Here is a 23,419-nt window from a genome sequence, read left to right as displayed (position 1 = left end):
CCCGATGCGGGGCTCGATCCCAGGACCCTGGGACCATGACCTGAGCCGAAGGCAGACGCCTAATGACTGAGCCACCCAGGCGCCCCACAACCATATTTTTAAATGCATATTTGTGTATATATGATACATACACATACAGTTTGCTTAATATATATTCTTTCTGATTATTAAAGTAATACTTAGGGGACGCCTGGGTGGCTCAGTCGTTAAACGTCTGCCTTCATGATCCCAGGGTCCTGGGATTGAGCCCCGCATCGGGCTCCCTGCTCCATGGGGAGCCTGCTTCTCCCTCTCCCACTCCCCCTGCTTGTGTTCCTGCTCTCACTATTTCTGTCAAATAAAGTCTTAAAAAAAATAAAGTAATATTTAGTTTTGTAAAATATTATAATAATTAGAAATGAGACGAGTGAGAATTCCTTTATAACCTGACCACCCTCATGTTAACAGTGGTGGTCTCCAGGCAGTAGGATTTTACCTATATCATCTGTATTTATTGAATTTATTTCAGTAAGCATGTAGTATCTTGACAATAAGAAAAAAAAGTAAGGGTATTGGTAAAAGTAAACTGTTTCATGAACTGGCTAGTTATTTCGTGGGGTGTGTGTCCTATCTCTGCAACTAGGGCTCATGAAGAGATCAACAAAAGCATCGATTCAATGAATGAGTGGATTCTGAGAATCCTTGAGAAGTGGGACTGTGTGGTCTATGATAGGGCCTCATAAAGGGATGGAGCCTGCATCTCAGCTGTCTGAGAATGTGAACAGGGTCACCCCACCTTACGGAGGGAAGAGCAGGTCCCAGCCTGAGTGAGCCCCTCACACCATCCTTCCACCAGCCCCCAGAGTGGGGAACAGAGGCCAGGAGGGCTCACGAGACTCACTTGTGATCACTAAGCTGGAGGTGGCTGAGCCACGGTTTGAACCTGGGGTGTCTCACTCCAGAGCCCAGTTGGACTTCATGGACCCCTCAGCGAGAGCCCACTGTGGCCCTCAGAACCTGCTGGCAGCTCTGACTAGACCAAGATGCTGACACAGGCCTCAGGGTATTAATAGCCCCAATCTGGGCTGGGCTCCTCTTCCCTTCCAGAGGTCAGCCGAGGTCAGGGGCCCCACCCAGGGAGAGTGAGATGAGTTCCCTGGTGGAGAACTGAGCGAGCATTGTCTGGAGGCCCTTGTGTTCCTCCCCAGGGACTGCTTGGGAGTTGAACAGACACTCTTTTAGGCTTCTTGGCTGGAGGCCTTCAAACCTCTGAGCCTCAACGTCCTCATCTGTAAAATGGGGGTAGTATCACATCTTCACGGAAAGGTTGGTTGTAGGATGTGAATAAGTTAGAGCACATAGCTCAGTACAATGCCCACTATCCCCACGTTTTGAGTCCATCTCCATCTGCATGTGTCCAGGGTCTGGGAGGAGGCAGCATAAGCCATCATTTCTACCCAAGAGGCTGGGACATCCTCCTCTGTAGCTGTGTGGTCTGAATGGGGCCCTCTGGAAGAAGAATGCCGGGAAGTCTGCAAGGAACCCTGGATTCAGGGCTCCTGGAGTCTGGCTTCACACCAACTGGTATGGCATAGTGCCCAGACTTTGGTGGTGGGTCCTTCTGACGGAGGCACCCAGAGGGGAGAGAGGAGTGTGCCTTTTCTGCTAAACAGGATCAGTTCCTAACCCATGGAGTGGAAGGCACACTATGTGTCAGGGACCCTACTCAGTGTGTAACAAACATCATCTTATTGATCTCACACTAGCTTTTGAAAGTAGACACTATGATTCCCACATTACAGGTAGAGAAACCAAGGCCCAGAGAGGCCAAGTGACTTGTTCAAGATCCCACAGCTAGTTGGTGGCAGAGCCCAGGTCATCTCCCATCTGTCAGACTCTGGACCCCACGGCTGGTGCCCTGTGGCCAGAGAGCACTCACCCCACCCCAGGCAGCTCACTGGTGCCTGGCAGGCTGTGGGCTGGCCCCGGGCTTCACAGGTGGGCTCCATGATTGGAAGGGAAGTCACAGCCTCCTGCCTCCAGCCCAGCTGGGCAGACAGGCCTTGGCTGCCCTGAATTGTAAGACCAGGGCATTCACTCCTGACTCTTCTGCTCACCCTATACCAGTGACTTTCCCTTGAACCCAGGCCCAGTCAGCCCTATAAGGGCTGTGGAGACTTCCGGTTCCTCTAGTGACCAGGGGTAGGACAGAGAGGCCTGACTCAAACCCTAAATCCTTGACTGGGCCCTTTGATCTGCCCTCTTTGGGCTCTCAGCCTCTCTTGTCCTTTTGTGCAATGCACCAGCCACATGGGCCTCCCGGACCTCCTTGGGGTAGGCTCTACCCTGCCTGGGGCCTCCCACCTGTTCTTCCTTCCAGGGGAAGCCCCCCACCATGATTCCCAAGCCAAACCCAGGGCCGGGGTTCTGTGATCCTACCCCACATCTCTACACCTGCGATCATTTACATGTTGCATGTTTAATCCCCACTGCACTGAGCTTCCCGGGGATGGGGACGGACATTTCATTCGCTGCCCATGCCAGGCGTCTGATCGCCGTGGGCCTGCCTGAGCTGCTGGAGTGCCCCTGTCGGAGACAGCCTCCAAGGGGCAGATCAATTACCAACAGATCAATTAGCCCTCCCGCTAATGGAAAGCAGATCTTACAGATTGCCATTTGATTGGACTCTGATGCAGGGAAGCCAGATTCAAGACTGATTAAAACATAAAAATAAAACCCCAGCCTGCCAGCTTAATGAAATGCCCTCGCAGAGGGGAGGTGCTGGGCCTGGCCCCCGCGGACCCAAGATGATGCTGTCAGGGACGTCTTTCACTCCGTCTGGTGCCCGGACGGGCCTTTGACCTGGCTCCGCGGCCCCGTCCACGGGACCAGGGGGCAGGCAGGCCGGGCTCTCAGGGGTCTGCACTGCTCAGAGGGAACCTGGTGAAATTGCAGGGGTTGGTCCAGGGCCCACATCTGGGCCCAGCTGAGGCCAGAGCAGCAGAAGGACTACATTTCCCAGAGTCCCCCAATCCTGGGGAGTGAGCCGTTGGAAGATTTAAATAGCCCAGGCCCGAGGCAGCCAGGGCAGCTGTGGACTCGTCCGCCTCCCCCGCGGCTCCATTGGCGCCGGCCCGCATCGGTGGGCTCGATTGGCTGCCCAGCTGGCACCCACGTCCCCTCGGAGCCCGGTGGCAGCCGAGGTAAACAGCCACGTGCAATCCTCCACTCTATATTTAACAGCTGCTGCGGAGAAGGCAGGGAGGCAGGGAGTGGTGGTGGCTCCCGGGGCAGCTCCTGTCTTCGGGGACAAGGCCTCGCAGCCGGGCTGTCACTGGCCCTTGCCGTGTGAGCGTCACCATGCCAGCCTCCCAGAACCGCGCCCGGGCCCGGGACCGCAACAATGTCCTCAACCGGGCTGAGTTCCTGTCCCTGAACCAGCCCCCCAAGGGGGCCCCGGAGCCCCGCAGCTCAGGCAGAAAGGCCCCGGGCCCCTCGGCACAGCCCCCGCCCCCTGGCGATGGGGCCCGCGAGCGGCGCCAGTCACAGCAGCTGCCCGAGGAGGACTGCATGCAGCTGAACCCCTCCTTCAAGGGCATCGCCTTCAACTCCCTGCTGGCCATTGACATCTGCATGTCCAAGCGGCTGGGGGTGTGTGCCGGCCGCGCCGCGTCCTGGGCCAGCGCCCGCTCCATGGTCAAGCTCATTGGCATCACGGGCCACGGCATCCCCTGGATCGGGGGTACCATCCTCTGCCTGGTGAAGAGCAGCACGTTGGCCGGCCAGGAGGTGCTCATGAACCTGCTGCTAGGTGAGTGTGCCCGCCATCCACCCCCCACTCCACCAGGCCCCCCGGGAGGGAGCCCACGCCACCCCACCCCGGCCAGGAAGAGTGGGGCCCTCAGAAACCAACTGGAATGATCTAATGAGGTTAGACAGGAAGGGTGCCCCAGAAACAAGCAAGCTTCCAGCTTGGGAAAGAGAGAACTGGGGATGTGCCGCCAGGGGCCCCCTCCAAAGTGGGGCCCTCGAGGATGTGGAGACCCTGTGGGGCCCTCCAAGCAAAGGCCCAGCTGTCGGCAGAGTGCACCACTGTGGCCTCGAGGGTGGCGGTCAGGAGTCTGGTGGGGATCCTGATAAGTGTGCTAGAGCGGGGTAACCCCCATCCCAGGGGTTGGGGCCCTTGAGTTCCTAGGCTGCTTGCAGACCGCGCCTGTGAGCTGCCCTGATGCCCCCTCTTTTTGGTTCAGGGACCCTGCCAGGTGCCTGGGTCTGGGGGTGCCGGAGGTCCAGTCTGTGGCTCTGCCCACTGTGGCCACCTAGGGTCCTTACCTGCTGCTCCCCTTGGTGAGTCGCTGGAAGAGCAGCAGGTGAGCTGGTCCTTGGTTCGTCTTAACCATAGTCTCTGCCACCAGTGTCTCTCAGTTTAGCGCTGCCCTGTGCCAGGCGCCACGGGGACCCATGTGGAAGGCAGGCCCTCCCCTCCACTCACGAGGTGACACCCGGCCCCCGTCCTGCCCACTTCCAGGCGCCTCCAGATCCCTAAGGTGCTGGGGGAACCCCAAGCTTCCACCCTCCACGCTGGGCCCATGTGGATCCCCTCGGCCCTCCCAGCGTGGCCACCATTTGGGGCACAGGCAGGTGGAGGTCTCAGCAAACACTGACAAGGGGACGCAGCTCCAGAAGGGGTGTGGGCTGGGCCACCAAGAGCTGTGGTCCCGGAGGAAGGCAGGATAACCAGAGGGGCTGGGGCTGGACGCTCTGTGGGTGGGCCGCGGAGGAGGAATCGGTCAGATGCCTCCTACACCCTCAGTGTTCTCTTGTTCTTATTTTTAAATTGTTTACATTACTTGTTATTTCTCCCGAATGGATAGTCCCACGTGACTGGTGCTATTATCACTCCCACTTTACAGATTAGGATATTGAGGTTCCTATAAATAAAGCAACCTGGCCAAGGCTTCAGGGCTGGAGATTGGCGCCGGGTCGGCCTGACACCCAGGCTTGTGCTCTTTCCAGGTGCAGTGCCGTGGGCTTGGGAGCGGGGGGCAGAGCGAGGTGGCTGAGGCGGCCAGGCCAGGGGCTTCCATGGGCAGAACCCTACGCTCAATACCCAAGGTTTCCCCGGGGCTGTTACAGCCCCAGACAGAGCGTCTGGTGTCCAAGGACAGGGCTGAGAAGACACCCTTGAGCCTCCCTCTCAACCCTGCCCCCTAAACCCTGTCCCCGCGTCCCCTCCCTGGATGACGCTGGAGGTGGTGACACTGTATTGGGAATGTGTCCGGTGTTTAAATGTGTGCCCAGCATTGGTGTTCCCAGCGCACCGTCGCTCTAATCCTCACACAGCCCCGGGAGGGAGAGGCAGTAACTCTTCCCCTCGTACAGAGGAGGAAACTGAGGCACAGGAAGCGGCTTGCCCACGGTCATGCAGCTTGTCAGAGATAGGGCAGGGGTGAGAACTGGGAGCAGCTCTAGCCTGTGAAGATGGCGTTTCTGGCTCGTCCCAGCAACCCGCAGCTGTGGGCACAAAGGTGTCTGCTTCAGAGGATGAAGACCAAGATTCGAGATGTCTTCCTTCTTGAATAAGAATTTATTGAGCTTTATCATGTACCAAATACTATGCCATGAATGTCCTGTATTTCATAATTTAAAAAATATTTTTAATGACTTAATAGGATAAATACTAATATACCCACTTTACAGAGGAGTTAACTGAGGTTCAGAGGGGTCAAGGGACATGTCCACCGCACACAAGTGTTAGTGTTCGGCCCAGGAACCAAAGCCACACCCTCCAGACAGCAAACCCCTCCCCTCCCCACTCACTGTCAGCCTGCAGGCTGGGCGTACCACCCAATCCATTCCAGAAGCGTGAACGCAGCAAGGAGGTGAAGGGTCATATATGCAGTAAGGGAGCAAAGGGTCTGGCGGGATGTTTTCCACCTCCCAGCCCCTCTAGTTACCGAGACCACGGAGAAATGAGGGCCTAGCACAAAGCAGCCGCTCAGAGCCAGCAGAGTGCTCTGTGGGCTCGGCTCACTCTGGGGGATGCAGACCAAGCCCTTCAGTTCCATGGGAGAAAACTCCAGCAAGTAGCCAAGGTGGGTTCTAATCCCACAGCTCTGGCCCAGCCTGCCAAGGGGGCTGCCGGCACCCTTCTCCACCTGGGAGAACAGCCCATCCACTGAGCACAAACTGCAGGGTTCTGTCCATCCTTCAGTCTTGGGGGGCCAAGGCAGCAGCCTTCAGTCCTAGAGCACAGGCTCCAAGGTCAGACTGGGCTCTGTCCAGTCCTTCTCTGACCCTTTCTCTCTCTCTTTTTTTTAAAGATTTTTTTTTTTTTATTTGACAGAGAGAGACACAGCGAGAGAGGGAACACAAGCAGGGGGAGTGGGAGAGGGAGAAGCAGGCTTCCTGCCGAGCGGGGAGCCCGCTGTGGGGCTCGATCCCAGGACCCTGGGAATCATGACCTGAGCCGAAAGCAGATGCTTAACGACTGAGCCCCCCCAGGCGCCCCTGACCCATTCTCTTTCTGTGAACTTGTTTAAGCCAGATCCCATCCCCGAGCCTCAGTTTCCTGATCTGTACATGGGGCTCCAGGGTTTATGGGAAGCTGAGAAAGCACTTGGCACAGGGGGTGTCCGATGCCATTCCCAGTGGGGTCCAATGCCACCCAGTACCCTAGGAGTGGAGGCCCCACCTGTACATTTGGGACCTGGGCTCTCTGCGGCCCCAGAGCAGAAAACTCAGGGGCCTTGGGAAATGGGAGCTCTAGCCACGGGGCCTGGGAGGAGTCCCAGCTGGGCCCAGAGGAAGTTCTCTGCACGGCCCCCCTGCTCCGTGCTCCCTCCCCCAGGGCATGCTGCCCAGACTGGAGAAAAAGCCCAAAGGGATCTGGGCCACTGGCAAAACCTTGGTCTCCAGAGTCGGCCGGACCTGGGTGCAAATCCTAGCCCTGCTGTGGGAACTCGGGCAAGGGACTTTCCTCTGTGAGCTTCATTCCCTTCGTCTGTCAAATGGGTGGCTGGGACCGTTCACCAAAGAATACACATAAGAAACCTGGTGCGTCCCAGGGCCCGTGAGCACTCCTGCAGAGTAGTGGTGATCACCATTCTCACCATCACCGGAATCAAAGCAGTCCCAGGTCCCCTGCAGGCTCCAGACGCCTGTAGATGCCACGTCCCCTCCCATGTCCCTCCCCTGCCACCCTCGGCTTGATGATCCCAAAGGGAGCCACATGACAGGTGACCTAGGCCCATCTGGTTTCTTGGTGGGCCTGTGCTTGGTGGACAACGGCTCCCATGTCTTGTTGCCGTGATCTCTTTATTGAGATTTTCCTGATTATGAAAACTGTACATTCTTCTTGTTCTGTATCATTTTTGTAATTTTTCATTTATTTGAGAGAGAGAGAGAGTGGGAGAGAGAGCGAGCACAGACGGGGGTAGGGGAAGAGGGAGAGGGAGAAGCAGACTCCATGATGAGCAGGGAGCCCCACGCAGGGCTCGATCCCAGGACCCCAGGATCACGACGTGAGCCGAAGGCAGACGCTTAACCAAAGGAGCCATCCAGGCGCCCCACTGTATCATTTTTTATGGTGAAAAAATAGACATGATACAAAACCTACCATTTTGACCACTTTTAAATCCACACTTCATAAGCATTAAAAACATTCACCATGGGGCGCCTGGGTGGCTCAGTCGTTGGGTGGCTGCCTTCAGCTCAGGTCATGATCCCAGGGTCCTGGGATCGAGCCCCGCGTCGGGCTCTCTGCTCAACGGAGAGCCTGCTTCTCCCTCTCCCACTCCCCCTGCTTGTATTCCCTCTCTCGCTGTGTCTCTCTCTGTCAAATAAAAGGATAAAATCTTAAAAAAAAAAAAAAAAATTCACCATGTTGTGACCACGCCCATCTCCAGAACTTTTTCATCTTCCCAAACTGGAACTCAGCCCCCATAAAGACTAACTCCCCATTCTCCCCTCCCCCAGCCCCTGGCGCCCACCATTCCACTTCCTGTCTCTATGAACTTGACTTCTCTCGGGACCTCAGAAAGGTGGATTCACATGGTATTTGTCCTTCTGCATCTGGCTTATTTCACTTTGCCTCATGTCCCCCAGGTTCCTCCATGTTGTAGCAGGTGTCAAGATTCCCTTCCTCTTTAAGGCCGAATAATACTCCCTGGTGTGGGTAGACCACACCTTGTCCATCCATCATCCATCAGTGGGCACCTGGGTTGCTTCTGTTGTGAATAGTGCTGCTGAGAACACGGGTGTGCATACATCTATTCAAGTCCCTGCTTTCAGTGCTTTGGGGTAAATACTCAGAAGTGGAATTGGCAGGTTAAATGGTAATTCTATGTTTAATTTTTTGCGGGACCCCCATACTGTTGCCCATGGCCGCTGCACCATTTTCTGTTCCCACCAGCGATGCACAGGGGCTGCGAGATTTCTCCGTGTCCCTGCCAACACCTGCTGTTTTCTGGGTTTTGATAATAACCATCCTAGTGAGTGTGAAAAGTGGTATCTCGTGGTTTTGAGTTGCTTTTCCTTAATGATTAGTGATGTTGAGCACCTTTTCATTGTATGTTCCTACAGTAAGGAAAACTCAAACATTACAAGGACAGATGATGAAAAAACCCTTACACCCCCCCTCCCCAGGAGTGACACCCGCTGCGTGGGCCTCTGGCCCCACATCCCTTTGCCTCAAGCTTGGAAGGTTCAGAAACCAGAACTGGTCCCTCAGCCTTGCATCACCCCTACGCCCACCCAGCCCCCCTGGGCCGGCCCTCCATATAATCTGTGTTGTCGGCTCTCCCTCACCGCCCACCGGGTCCTGCTCTCAGGGACAACGTGGTGATGACTGTCCCCGAGACTTGCAGAGCCTGTCCCTATCGATGGCGACCTAGGCTGCCCCTAGCCTTCCCTGCCAGCTCTGCAGGGGGAGAGCAGTCCCCCTCCTTCCCCCACCCCTGCTTCACTTGTCATGTCTCAGTGGGGCTCGGTGAGGTGTCGGTCCCTCTGGGGGGCCTTCAGCCGCCCCCCGCCCAGGCAGCGTCCTAACGGCTGCCCTTGCAGCCATGTGCAATTGGGCAGGCTCGTGTCTACACTGCTTGGCACTCAGCTGAGTGAATAGATGTTGCCGTCAGACTCCCATGCCCGTGGTTTTGATTTCCTTGTACCTCGATGGTTTTCAGAGATAGGTAGAGCCGGCTTTAGTATCTGGATTCTTCAGTTGAGCAATGGAAACCTGCAAAGTTACAGAACGTGCGCAGGATCGCTCAGGCCAGGGGAGATAGAGACAGGCCGGGGCCCATGTGTCGGCCTCCCGGGTGCCCGGGGCTGGGGGCGTGGCTCCGGGTGACGTCAGGGGCTGCCCAGGTCAGGAGAGGTGCCGGGCATGTGCGCGCACACACACACACACCACTCAACCCAGCAGAGCAGAGGTCCCAGTGTTAAGAGACTGGAAGGTTCTCGCCTACTCTCAGGACTCCCCCACCCCCACCCCACTCCTCTGCTACCTTCACCCCTCCCCAGTAGCTGCATCCTGCTGGAACCGTGTGCTTGTTTTTTAAAATAACTTTTGTGTGCGTGTGCTGAAATGCACATAACATAAAATTTATGATTTTAACCATTTTTAGGTGCTAAAATTCAGTAGCATTTAAGTGCATTCACATTGTGTGCAACATTTACCCCCATCCACCTCCAGAACTTTGCCGTCTTCCCAAAGTGAAACTCTGTCCCCAGTAATCAAGAACTCCTCATTCACTTACTTCACTTGGCAGAATGTCCTCATCCATCCCCCAACTCTTAGTAAACACTACTTTCTTCCTGTCTCTATGAGTTTGTCTATTCTAGGGACCTCATAAAAGTGCAGTCATGCAATATTTGTCCTTTTGTAAAAATAACTTTTTTTTTTTTAAGATTTATTTATTTGAAGGGCATCTGGGTGGCTCAGTTGGTTAAGCGTCTGACTTTTGATTTCGGCTCAGGTCATGACCTCAGGGTCCTGGGATCGAGCCCCGCATCAGGCTCTGCCCTTAATGGGGAGTCTGCTTGAGAGTCTCTCTCTTCCTTTGCCCATCCCCCCCGCTCATGTGCTCTCTCTCTCTTGCTCCCCACTCTGTCTCAAGTAAATAAACAAATCTTAAAAAAAAAAAAAAAAAAAGATTGATTTATTTGAGAGAGAGAGAGAGCGGGGAGGGGCAGAGGGAGAGGGAGAGAGAGAACCTCAAGCAGGCTCCACACCCAGCACAGAGCCGGATGTGGGGCTCGACCTCACGCCCCGAGACCCTGACCTGAGCGGAAACCAAGAGCCACACGCTTAACTGACTGCAGCACCCAGGTGCCCCTGTAAAAATAACTTTTTAAAAATGTGCCCAAGTAATGCCTGTTTGTGGTAAGGAAAAATTTAAATACAGAATTACAAAAAGACCATGAAAATCACTCTCATCTTCCCACCTAGAGAGAAGCACTGTTACCATTCAGTGCGGTGCCCTCCAGACTTTTTTTCTCTGCCTATAAACACATTTACATCTTATTTTATAAGAATGGCATCCTACTTAAATCCTGTTTGGTGCTTGTCCTTTCCTACTTAACAGAAAACCCCACCGTGCTCCCTCCGTGGCTATAAATACACATCCACCTCATCATTGGCGTTGGCCTCAGAGTGCACCATTGTCTAGACTTGGCCACGATGTGTCTCATCCGGCTCCTACTCAAGGGCACGGGGTTGGTGCGGCTTCCAGTGTTACGAAGAATGCTGCAGTGGCCACCCTTGACCGTGAATCATGGGGCACATCCCTAATTATTTCCCGAGGAGATATTCCTACAGGCCGGAGAGCTGAGTCAAGGGAGATGTGTTGCGAAGACTTCTAAGTCTGAGGCCAAATGCCCTTCAGAAAGTTTAGGCCCATTTACACTGCCCCCCAGCACCGTGGGCTGGTCCCCCCAGCTCCTGAAGGAGCTGGAATGAGGGATGAGAGGCAGGGTCGACCCCCAGGCCAGGAGCGCTGGGACCCCTACTCCCAGCCTCAGCCAGTGAGAGTCGCAGCCCACAAACCTGTCCCCCCAGCAGCCAACAAGGAGCCCCCGAATGGCCTGGCTGTGCTCCTTCCTGAGGGCATGGCCTCCACAGGGGCCACGAGAGGTCATCCCAGCCGTTCCCCTGCCTCCGAGCAGACACGCACACACGCACGCACGTGCGGCCAGCCACAGGCAGTCAGGAGACCTCAGGAGCAGCCAACTCCAAATCCCCCATGATAGCTGTTCTTTTCTAAGGAAGCTCTGGTTCCTGCCTCGCCCCTGCACCCCTGCAGCCCCATTTCCTTGGGCAGCACAGGCCCCCAGGGTCTCTGGTTTGGGGGAGGACAAAGGGTGCTGAGGCAGGGTCCCGCCCTGCTCGGAGGCCGGGAGGCCGCTGGGGCAGCCAGGCCTGGGGGTCCAGGCACCTCAGAGTCCCGCTTGCTGAGCATGGAGATGGCCCCCAGGACGAGCATGAGAGACGGTGAGGGAGGCCCGACCCTGTCCCAGGCGCCGTTGAGGTAGCGCTTCCTACGAGCAGCCCTCGGGCGGCCTCCGGGATTTTGTCAATGAGGGGAGGGAGGCTCGGACAGAGGGACGAGGGACGTGCCAAGGTCACGCAATTTGCAAGCAGCTGCCCTTGAAGCTGACCTCTGACTCTGGAGCCCAGCTGCGTGCCCTGGCTGACGGGGAAGGGGGGGGTGTGGAGGCCGGGAGGTCCCCTGCTCGGCCCCGCTCAGGTTAGCTGTCGGGGGGCAGCGGGCTTCGGCTACTCTCCTGCCCCTCGCCCCCCAGTGTCCTGCCAGGCGGCCCTTCCCCGAGGGGCCGCCCTTGCCTCCCTCCAAGTCCGGGAGGAATGTAGGTCAGGGAACCTGACGGCAGCGGGCGAGCGGAATTCACGGAGCCCTGAGTGGTGGCGCCATTTGCTTCTATTTCTGGGCCGTAGATTATGCGCTGACAATGTCAGAATCACGGTCACAGGGAGGGCTGGCCACGGCGCTGGAGGAGGGGAGGGCGGCCCTGTCGGGGCAGCAGGAGCGGGGCTGGGGGGTGGGAGGCCCAGGGAAGCCTCGGCTCGGGGCGGGTCAGAGGCAGCTCCTGTATGGGAACTCTGAATCCAGGGCTTGTGCCCGCCTGCCGCCTCGGCCAGCCTGCTTCTCCAGCCCGGGCCCGGCCCCACCTGACCTACCCAAGAACTGGAGGTCAAGTGAACGAATGAACACGGCTTAGGATGGCCCAGCGGTCTCCGAGGGGCACGGGGCGAAGGGGTAGAGTCTCTACCGCATTATGGCCTCAAGAGACAGAACCAGCCAGAAAGAGCAGCAGGTTCCCCAAGGCCCAGATGCAGGGTTCTTAAGTCATGGGACACAGGCAGCCTCCGAGGCCTCCGTTCAGGGGGGCAGGGGAGGGTCGAGGAGCCGAGCCGCCCCCCCCCCCCCCCCCCCGCAGCTCCACCACCGGGCCGCCTCGGTCATCTGGTTCATGTACCGAGTCTTTGTAAATGCTTTCACCGGGGAAAAAGCGCTCTGCTGCCGCGTGGAGGGTGTGGGTCTAGCTCCGTTCTTGGCCTGTGGATCCTGACCACTCATGCGGGGAGCTGGGGCTTGTGGGGAGCTGGGGGCACAAGCCCTTCTTGCCTTCAGCCACCGAATCTGAGCCGGGCCCTGAGCTGGGGGGCCCCACGGGGCAGCCTAGACGTGCCAACGCTGCTCCCGCCCAACGCCTCCGTGGACACCTCGCCAGGACTCACACTTGTCTGGGAAGGCAGATTTCAAACCAGCAGCAACTTGCCAAGTTGATGAGCCCTGGTTTTTTGGCTGGGAAACTTGGTCACCGGTTGGACAGACAACTGTGTCTTCCAGTGGCTACTGTCCAGATTGGCTCTGGTCCACGTTAGCCCCCCGCCAGACCCCGGCAGCCCACCCGACATGCAGACTGTGGCTGGCCACTGCCCCCCAGCACCAGGGAAGCCCGGGCCCTGGACGCTCTGACTTCCCTTCAGGTGACGATGGTTGCAGGACGGGGCCATGTAAAATCTGACCCTGGTGGGAGCTCACAGAAGGAAACCCTTTCGCTGGTGCACCTGCTTGATGGCAGCTAGCTGCCAGGTCGGGCCGGCTGGGACTGAGGGAGGATGACAGCGGCCGTGCCATCGACCGGCACACACAGGCCGTGCTGGACGCCTCTCGGGCACTGAGGAGCTCACTGTCCTGGATGAGCCCTCTACAGGTGAGTGGGTCAAGGTCCTGAAAAGTGAAGGACTCGTCCTTAATTAGTGCAGGGAGAACTTGACCCCACCCGTGATCCTGGAAGCTGTGAGTGGGGGTTCAACTCACAGCTCATCCAGGCGTCCAGCACGGCCCCCCTCCTGCCTGGCCTCCTGCCGTTCCTGCTCCATGAGGCCAAGAGCCCCAGGGGTCAGCTGCCTCCCTTCAGCTCCCCCCTGCCCTGGGGATCTGGCAGGCCCGGTCCCTCCGTCCTGCTGGGACTGTGACCTCCCGCAGGCTCCAGCTGGCTCCCCGCCTGGGCCTGGCCTCCACCTGGGTCAGTGGGCTGGCCAGCCACACACCTCCCCAGCTGGCTAGCTCCCGGAACGAGTTGCCATGGAAATGCGGGGTAGGCGCCTGTAGAAAGAGGTTCCCTCCCTCCCTGCGGCTCGGCCTCCCTCAGGCCGGCAGCCTCTCCGCCCACCGCTCCCTGCTCTTGGCCTCCCTTGCTGGCCAGTCACCTGCCAAGGTGGGCAGATATCAGCTATGGAGAGGGGAAGGCCCGGGAGAGGCCAGGGGTCCAGATCCCAAACCAGGAGACCAGATAGCAGGCAGTAGTCCTGGGGGGTTGGGGGGGGTTGCAGGTAACAAGGAAGGCCAAGAAGTTCCGCACAACTAACCAGGGAACGCAGTGTGAATTTGGGAGCGATCTGAACGCCCCATGCTGGGACCTTTCAATAAACATGCCACAGAGCTTCATCTGCCACAGCTGTGGGAGTCGGGGGGGGGGCAAGGGTGTGGCCAGACTTTCCCAAGCAGGTTACGGAACCGTGTGCAGAGCGTGTCACAGATGTTATTAAATCTATGCATGCTCTGGGGCGCCTGGGTGGCTCAGTTGGTTAAGCGTCTACCTTCAGCTCAGGTCATGATCCCAGGGTCCTGGGATCGAGCCCCACATCGGGCTCCCTGCTCGGCAGGAAGCCTGCTTCTCCCTCTCCTGCTCCCCCTGCTTGTGTTCCCTCTCTCGCTGTGTCTCTCTCTGTCAAATAAATAAATAAAATCTTAAAAAAAAAAAATCTATGCATGCTCTGTAGGCGGATAAGGGTCTGGAACGGCGGCAACCTGTGGGTGGCAGGATTACAGGTGATTTAAAATTTTACTCTTGTTTTCTAATTTGTAAACTTTCTACAGTGAATACCTACTGCATCATTTTTTTTTTTTTTCCAAAAGTTGGTTGGATTTTTCCCCATGTCTGAGCAAGAGCCGCTGTAGGCCAACAATTTGGGTTTCCAGAAAAGCCCCCATCGTGCAGCTGCAGTGAATTATCGCATAGTGGCCATCAATCCACCTTTCTCTGGCCCTCCGGCTGTGCCAGGCATGGCAGGGGACAGGCTTGCCCCAGTGTGCTGGGACGTCCCTGTTTGAGCCCTGAATGTCTTGTGTCCCAGGAAACCCTTCTGTCCCAGGCACACTTGAGAAGGCTGGTCACCTGGGCCTGACTCCCTCCAGGAGGTAGGTGTCTGTGATCTCATCGTCCTGGTGAGGAAAGGTGAGTAACTTGTCCAAGGTCGCACAGCCAGGAGGCTCCCAGACTGAGATGCGAACCAGGGTCTCTGTGACACTCTTGAGCTTGGCCATCACACCATGATGCCTGGTCTCCTCTGTCACCTGAAGAAGGGTTTCCAGGTGCTGTGATCGATAGGCGTCTAGGCATCTCCAGGGGCCTTTCTAAGGGTGGGGACAGTTTCCTCGGAGGTCCCCCTCATTGGCTGTCTGGATGCCACTGTGATCAGCTGGGTGAAACCGGAGCCTTGGCACGATGCCTTCCTCTAACAGCACAGAGAGACAGAGCACCCCTTCCAAGGCCACACAGCACGGAGTGGGTGGGCGGAGGCAGGATGGATGAAGACCCAGGTCTCCCCCGTGCTCCCAGATGGGAGAAGAGCTCACACCCCTGGCCATTCACCCCAGGCAGTGACTTCACGAACATCTAGAGACTGCCATTCTGTGCCTGGCCCTGGGCACAAACCTGTGAATGAGGGGGCTCCGGCCCGGCCTCCATGGAGGGATGGTGCAGGGAGGCAGGGAGGAGCCGATGCCGAGTGTCTCACCAGCCAGAGGGTTCCTTGGCTGCAGCTGGGCGAGTGACGAGGAGGGGAAACGTGATGTGCTGGGAACGCACCATTCAGGGCCTGACCTGGAGGTCAGGGAAGGCCTCCCTGAGGAGGTGACGTTCATGCCAAGGCCTGAAGGATGAGGGAGAATAAGTCAGTGGGGGAGGGAAAGGGCGGAACCCTCTGGAAAGGAGGAGCCACAGGGATGAACGGTCCCATCTCCAAGGCTTTGCCATGTCGTCTGTAACATGGGGGGGGATGGTGTGGTTTGGTTGCTGCAGAAACTAATGTGACAGGGTCCCTCCTAAAGAGACATGTAGCGTCATCGTAGGACGCGGTGACCCCACCCGTGGGTGTGCCCCCACAAGAACTGGAAACAGGCGCTGACAAATACTCGCACACAAACATTTGTAATAGCCGGGAGGTGCTGGCCGCCCAGATGTCCGCGGACAGATGGACGGAGACACCAACCGTGTACGTCCAGACAGGGGAATATTATTCAGCCTTGGCAGTGAGGAACGGGCCCGTGCCGCGGGGATGATTCCCTGTTTGCGAAACGTCCAGAAGAGGCCAATCCATCAAGACAGAAAGCAGACGAGGGGGCTGTGGGGAGGAGGACGGGGCTGGTTACTTACTGGGTAGGGGACCCCCTTTCGGGGTGATCAACATATCTAGGAACTGGATAGAGGTGATGGTTGCCCAGCCCTGTGAATGTACTAAATGCCACTGAGCTGTGCACTTAAAAATGGTTCGTTGTAAGTGACGTGAATTTCACCTTAACTTTTAAAGATCAGGGATGGAGGGACGCCTGGGTGGCTCAGTCGGTTGAGCGTCTGCCTTCAGCTCAGGTCATGATCCCAGGGTCCTGGGATCCCTGCTCAGCAACGAGACTGCTTCTCCCTCTGCCTCTGCCCCTCACCCCCCCCCCCCCGTGCTTGCTTGCTTGCTCTCTCTCTCTCTCTCTCAAATAAATAAAACCTTTTAAAAAATAAGTAAAAAAAACAGGGGTGGTAATGAGCTGCTCTCAACACGGAAGGAACCTCAGGGAGGTCCTTCGAGAACAGTCACCAGCCAGGGCAGTGGGTCAGGCCCTCCGAGGGGCCCCCAGGGGCCAGCGATACCCCCCGACGAGCCACCCTCTCATGCAGCACCTTTCCTGAGCACCATGAACAAATTGGGTCCGGACCCTCTCGGAGCACCTGCAGCATCAGGGAAGAGACGAGAGAAATGCTAAGAAAGTGTGTGATGTGTCAGGGCTGGGAAACGCTGTAAGGAAGAAGTCGGGGAGGGGTGGAGAGTGCCAGGGCTGTGGTAAACAGGTGGTCGGGAAGGCATGAGCCGGTGGATAGCCCAGGAAAAGGGTTCAGCCAGAGGGAACGGCATAGGCAAAGGCCCTGAGGTGGAAACATGCCCAGGGCTGAGTGTGGCTGGAAGGAAGAAAGCAAGACGGGGTGGGGGTGCTGAGCTGTGAGGGGACACTGACCGTCCCTCGGGCCTCTCTCTCTCTCTCTCTCGCCCACAGCTCTGCTCCTGGACATCATGACGGTGGCCGGCGTCCAGAAGCTCATCAAGAGGCGCGGCCCGTTCGAGACAAGCCCCAGCCTCCTGGACTACCTCACCATGGACATCTACGCCTTCCCCGCCGGGCACGCCAGCCGCGCGGCCATGGTGTCCAAGTTCTTCCTCAGCCACCTGGTGCTGGCGGTGCCCCTGCGCATCCTGCTGGTGCTCTGGGCCTTCTGTGTGGGCCTGTCGCGCGTGATGATCGGCCGCCACCACATCACGGACGTCATCTCGGGCTTCATCATCGGCTACTTCCAGTTCCGCCTGGTGGAGCTGGTCTGGATGTCCTCTAACACCTGCCAGATGCTCATCTCCGCCTGGTGAGCCACCTGCCCGTGGCTCAGGACCCGGGGTGGCCTGAGAGAGGGGACAGGAGGAGCAGGGCCAGCGGGGGCGGGGGGCGGCAAACCCGTGGCCTCATCTCCCCCATCTCGGTTGGAGGCTGGTGACCTCAGCCAGGCCGCCCCGAGGGCCGGTGTGGCCGGTAGTGCCGAGTGCCCCCGCTCCTGCACTGAGACTGAGTGCCCTCTCGAGGCAGGCCGGGGGCCCGTGGGACAGCCGTGCTCTGCTTCTGCCCTGGAGAAGGAAGGCGAGAACCAACGTGGCAGGAGCAGGGCCAAGCCTTGACCTGTCCCTTCGTTGTCATGACTGCTGAGCGCTTGGCCGTGCCCCCAGGCCACAGTGCGATGCCTGACAAGACACCCCCAGCCACCGCCCACCCGGGGCGAGAGCTTAGGGCAGCACTTTCCGACGGGTGCCCTGCCAGACGCCGGCCTGCAAGACGCTTTTGGAAGAAAAAGGTTTTGTGGTCAAATAATCTTGGGGAATGCTGCATAGTCTGCCCCCATGCTGGCCGTTCACAAGGTCCATTGCTGTCATAAAGGCTCTGACAAGTCCTGTAGAAACGCTTCCTGTCAGACCCGGCCCAACTCCGTGTTTCCTCAACTTATTTGGCCTCAGACCCGTTTTCTCGAGGAACAGCTGCGAACCCCCAAAGATCCGCTGTCTCCTCAAGCACGTTTTGGGAGATGCTGCCCGCGAGCCGGAGGGCCTGAGCGAGAGTGGGCCTCTTCCAGAGCCCAGGGAGGCCGGGTGTCGCGTGCCGCCTGCGGAGAGCCCCCGGCCATGGGCGTCGGTGCCGCTTTGGCCCCCAGGGGCCAGATTCCGTGTGACCCGATAGGTCATTTCCAAGTACCCATCATGGGTGTGCGTTTCATGTGAGGACACAGATGACAGGCAGCGGACCCTCTCCCAAGTGCTCTCTCGCGCGTGGCGCACGTTTCCGGGCAGGACAATCTCTGTTGACATCCAGGGTGGGATTTCTTCAGCCCCAGACAGGCCAAGGTGTCAAGTGTTCAGGGGCCAAGGGGCTCCTAGACTTTTCCAGGCTGGTGGGTCGTTCTCCCTGAGGTCACTGTCTGGGGTTCCAGGGCCTGGGTCATGAACAGCTCGGGATGCCCCTAATGTGCCGCTGTCGGGGTGTCCCCTGGGGGCCCGGACCCTCTCTTGCTCCAGCCTCAGGTCTCCCTGGCTCCCTGCCCCCGAGCCAGTGGACAAGCCATCAGGCCAACACAGGCGAGCCCGAGGAGAGCCATGACGAGGGGTGTCAGGGGAGCTCGGGCCAGGGGCCAGCCAGGAAGGAGGGGAAGAGTGTTCCGGTCAGGGGGAGGAGGGGGCAAGGAGGCCGTGCCTGCAACAGATTAAGGGGAGTCCCACATGGCTGCGCCCAGAGAGCAGGGTAGGGGGGAGATGCGTCAGGCTGGGGCTGAGGCTCAGGGTTCCCGGAGCGAGCGCTTAGTGTGTGAGGGCTCGACACCTTACGTCAGGCCTCTGACGTGGGGCCACTGACGTGCCCATGGTGCGGATGAGAAAAAGAGGCCCAGAGAGGGGAGGTGACTTGCCCAAGGTTGCAGGGGGCAGTATGTTGGGGCCCACCACCCCCATCCCCGCCACTTGGCTCAGCTTCCCAGGGCTACCCTAGCGAAGTGCCACAACCCAGCGGCCTGAAGCCCCTGTGAGACTTATTCTCGCACAGATCCGGAGGTAGAGGCTCAAAATCAAGGGGTCCGCGAGGCCATCCTGCCTCTGCGACTCTGAGGAGAGCCCTGCCTTTCCCGTCCGGCTTCTGCTGGTGCCCGGGGTCCTGGGGTTATGCTGGCCACGGCCCCACAGTTTTCCGTCCCTGCTCAGCCCCGGCAGGAGCTTCTCCCTGCTTCCGTGTCTCCTCTGCTCTGAGGACAGCGGTCACGGGGGGGGTTAGGACCCACCTCCTCCAGTGTGACTTCGTTTTAACCAACATCTTAATCTCATCTGCAGAGACCCTATTTCCAAATAAGGTCACGGTCATAGGTACTGGGAGTTAGGACTTCAACATATCTTTTGGGGGAGGCCACAGTTCGACCCATAACACCTATGACCCTTTGGGGGAGGAACTCACCTTTGTTCTCAGCCAGGCCACGGGGACAAGGCAAGGACAGGGCACGTTGCCATCGGCAGAGGGGCCCAGCTGCCAGTGATGGAGGGGGAGTTGGGTCTCCAGACCCAGAATGTTCCACTGGCCTAGCCCTCGGGGCCTGACCACCCGCCCCTCCTGCTGCAGGGGACCCAAATCCTCACCACATCCTCCATGGTTGTGGCTCCCCCCACAGCCGGGCCGGGCATGGTCCCTGCAGACGGGACCCTCCTGCCCCCCCCACCTGCCCACTCTCCCAAGACCCCGGGGCTGCTCTCTTGAGCCCCCAGGGTTCCCTGCCCTGCTGGGGGTGCAGGACATCCGCACCTTGTCTTTCCCCTAAAGGGGCTCTGGGGAACCAAACTGGCCAGGCCACCACGATGAAAAGCCCCAACTTCCAATCTGGAGCATTGGCTGCTTCTGGAGTCTTTTAAAATACATTCTGCACGTTTCCCCAGATGCTCTTGGGTGATGAGTTTCTGAGATGCTGAGCAGAAGGGGTGAGGGTGTCTTCCTTCCCCAACTCGCCCCCACCCTGGAAATCTGTCATTCACGGTGGATCCTCCTCCAGCCTTGGGCTGGGGATGGGCGGCTGCCCTCTGGGGCCCATCTGTGGGGGGTGGGAGGTGGTCTCCCGAGTCTGTAGGATGAGGAGGGGTTTCTGAAGAACGGAGGGCTCTCAGCAGCCCCCCTAAGGGTTAGAGGGGGCTGGTGGGATCCCAAGTGCCTAATAAATGGTTAAGAGGAAAGGTCCCTGGGAAGTCTTGTCTGGGAGGCACATCCTGTGGGGTGTCGGTCACGCTGGGTGTTAGAGACCCAGGCTCAGGCCAATGTCAGCCCTTCTGGGCAGGGGTGACATCCCCTCTCAGAGCCCCCATGTACTGCTCGGTCAGATAGGGATGACAGTGGTCCCCGGGAGGTCCTGTGTGACTCAGGGGTGCCCTCCATGTGGGAGCCTGGCAGGTCTGTGCTCAAGGATGCCACCCAGGCCTCATGGATGGATTCCTCCAAGGGAGCCCACAAGAGCAGAGCAGAAGGAGAGGGGTTGATTGGCGGGGAGGCTGCAATTCCTCAGGAACCTGCCCTCACCCCACTGTTCGTGGAGAGCGCCTAGGGGGGATCTGGAAGGGCAGGGGTGGCTGGGGAATAGCTCCCAGAGCCCCAGTGTTGGAACCAGAGGCAGTGTGTTCATGTGCTCACGTGGGTACAGTAAATGCCCTTCCATGACCAGAGCCAACAACTGCTCTTTTTATTTATGGTGAATTCTGAGAGCTGGTTTCGGGATGGTAAACCAATCCGGCGTACCTGGGATGAACCCCAGGGGTCAAGACGCAGTACCCTTTCTAAATACTGCTAGACTGGACTGGATAAAGATTTTGTTAAGGATTTTTGCCTCTATATCTGTGAGGGATGTTTGTGCTGTGTCCTTGATCTGTCTGTGTCTGCTTGGGTCATCAGGGTAATGCTGGCCTCTTCTTTGTTTCTGAGAGTCTGTTCAGCACGGGCATGATTTTTTTCAGATCTCAGGCCTCTCCTTCTTTCCTAACCTCTCAGAAACCACCGCTCAGTGGAGCTGACCCTTCAATTTACAACTGACTCTGGGGAGAGGAGGGGAGAGGAGGGGAGGGGAGGGCAGAGGGAAGGGGGGGTGGAGGGGAGGGAAGGGGAGGGGAGAGCAGAAGAGGGGAGGGGAGAGCAGAAGAGGGGAGGGGAGGGGAAGAGAGGAGAAGGGGAGGGGAGGGGAAGAGAGGAGAAGGGGAGGGGAGAGCAGGAGAGGGGAAGAGAGGAGAGGGAAGAACAGGAGAGGGGAGAGGAGGGGACTTAGCCATATTTTACAGGCAAGAAGTATAGTCGATGTACAATGTTTCATTAGTTTCAGGTGTACTGCTTTTTAAAAAAACAAAGTAAAATCCCACTGTGCCAGAGGGCTGCCATGTTGTCTGAAGTCCGCCTCGGCCAGACTCCCCGCCGCTGTGCCAGGCTGGATGTCAGGTAGGGCAGGATCAAGCCCCAGGAGCTGTCTATACACCTCCTCCACCCTTCCTTCCCCTCCCCCTCCGTCAGCTGGACCCAGACCCCAGGGGCTTCCGCTCACTCCTCCTGGGGGCTGGAGCTGGTCCTGAATTCACCCAGTGCCCTCCCACCTCTAATCTTTCCCATCCTGTCCCCCCTCCCCACGCCCAGCCACCATGGCAAAGGTGATCCCTTCCCAGAGTGTGGAAGAACAGGAATCCAGAGACTACTTGCAAGAATGGTGACCACGGAAACCCGCAAAGGTTATTTCCCTGGCTGAGCAGGAATGTGTGGCTTGTCCCTGATGTTGCTGTGACCAAGGGCTCCGAGGGGGTGTGGACAGCAGGGCTGTCGCATGTTAGGGAGGATCTAGGCGGAGCCTCTTTGACAGAGAAGGTGGCCACCCCAGCCCTCAGTGGCTCCTGGTGCCGTAAGGAAAAGGCCTGAGGACATGTCCCCTCAAGGCGGCCGGGCCCCAGAGGTGTGGGCCAGAGCTTCCCACACCTGGGTGTCCTCTGTCAAGGTCACGTGTTCAGAGGGCCAAGCTGGAGTTGGGCTGGGCAGGGTGGTGTTGAGGAAAAGAGCGCACACATGGGAGTCAGATCCAGCTTCAAATTCTGGCCCTGACGAGTCTCTGAGCCCTCTGAACCTCAGTTTCCCCCTCTACAAAATGGGGTTAATACTAGCCCTGCATAGGTGGGAGCATTAGAGCAAGGGATGCAGAGCCCCCAGCTTAGGCCTGGCACATTAAAGGTTGCAAAGGAAAGAATGAGCCGCCTGGACCACCGCGGCCCCGGAGAGGACCGCGCATGTCCCCTGGGCGCTCGGGGCAGGATGCTTAGGGGCTTGGATGGGCAGGCGTCAGGTGGGAGCTCGGGGACCTGGAGGTGGCCGTGTGCCCATGTCACGGTGGGACCAGTGCAGGCTGGCTTCTGGCGTGGCTTGCCCGGACCCTGGTGTGGGGGTAGGCAGGGCAGGGTGGGGTGTGGAGGGTCTGTGCTCCTTCCCCGCGAGAGCGGCTTTTCTGGAAGGCTGTCATAGGAGCATCGGAGGTGGGGAGTACCTCTCAGGGTGGCGCGAAAGTGCGATTTCCACCTAACCACCTAACCCCATCTCCATGGCAACCGCAGGGCTTCGGGGAGTCTGTGGCCATCATCACTGTAGTTCAAGTCCTGCGAGAGGGAGGAACCCCACTCCGGCGCCAGAAAAGGGACAAACAGCTGCTCGGTGTGGTGGGGAGGATTTGGGGAAGGCCAGAGCACCAGGCCTCACCACGGTTACAATTCGGACCTGGCAAAAGAGAGGCTCCGGCCCCCCAAATGCTGCAACCCCACCGTGGGAAGAGGTGGCCCTGGGACTTGTCCTGGTGATCCTTCGGTGTGCTCACGGAGGCATAGGGATGCACACACACACGCACACTCACACGCACACTCACACGCACTTCACACCAAGCAGAATGACTATTGTTTCATAATCTGCCGTCCCGTGTCATCGGATGTCACAGACACATCTCTGGGTGCTTCCTTAGGGTCCCACAGGGCCATCAGCTGCACCCCTGCTGAATTCGTTTGCCCCCTTTTATGAATTTTCAAACGCTAATTCCAGTATAGTTAACATAGTGCATTCGTTTTCTTAGCCAGGCCTCTCTGAGTAGGTACTGGTTTCTTAGGCTTCTGGAAGGTTTGCTCTGCTCTGTTTCACCCCCTGTGAAAACTTGCTCCCTCTCTGTGCACACATCTGTGACAGTGTCCTCACAGGACATCCCCGGAGATGGGAAAGGGAGCAGAAGCGATGGCCAGGTGGCGGGGGGCGGGGGCCAGGAGCCAGGCCTCCAAGCCGGACAGCCCTGCTGTGAGTCCCCAGGTTGCCGCTCCCGGAGGGGGCCGTCAACCTACAGAGCCGCAGATAAATCAAGGGTGCCGATGACAGTCCCCACTGCCCAAGGGTCCGGGAGGAACGGATGACGCGTCTGGCGTGCTGTGTCGGACGGAATAACAGCCCCCCAGGGACGTCTGCTTCCAAATGCCCCGGACCCGAGGCTATGTTCCATTGGGTGGGAATTGAGACAGCGGATGGAATCAAGG

General features: G+C 58.1%; 1 protein-coding gene across 1 annotated transcript; it reads left to right on the top strand.

Annotated features, from left to right (window-relative positions):
• Positions 1-3,026: 3,026 nt before the first annotated feature.
• Positions 3,027-20,708, top strand: PLPP7 (phospholipid phosphatase 7 (inactive)). Its single transcript, XM_035015595.1, has 2 exons — positions 3,027-3,790; positions 16,830-20,708. The coding sequence occupies exons 1-2, from the start codon at positions 3,340-3,342 to the stop codon at positions 17,192-17,194; spliced, it is 816 nt and encodes a 271-aa protein (XP_034871486.1). The 5' UTR covers positions 3,027-3,339; the 3' UTR covers positions 17,195-20,708.
• The last annotated feature ends 2,711 nt before the right edge of the window (positions 20,709-23,419 follow it).

This window comes from Mirounga leonina, unplaced genomic scaffold, assembly GCF_011800145.1.
Source record: "Mirounga leonina isolate KUSES-001 unplaced genomic scaffold, KU_Mleo_1.0 Mir_170, whole genome shotgun sequence".
In the NCBI taxonomy this organism is placed as follows: domain Eukaryota; kingdom Metazoa; phylum Chordata; class Mammalia; order Carnivora; family Phocidae; genus Mirounga; species Mirounga leonina.
Note: the sequence above shows the minus strand (reverse complement) of the source record. Positions and strands in the feature narration are given on the sequence as shown.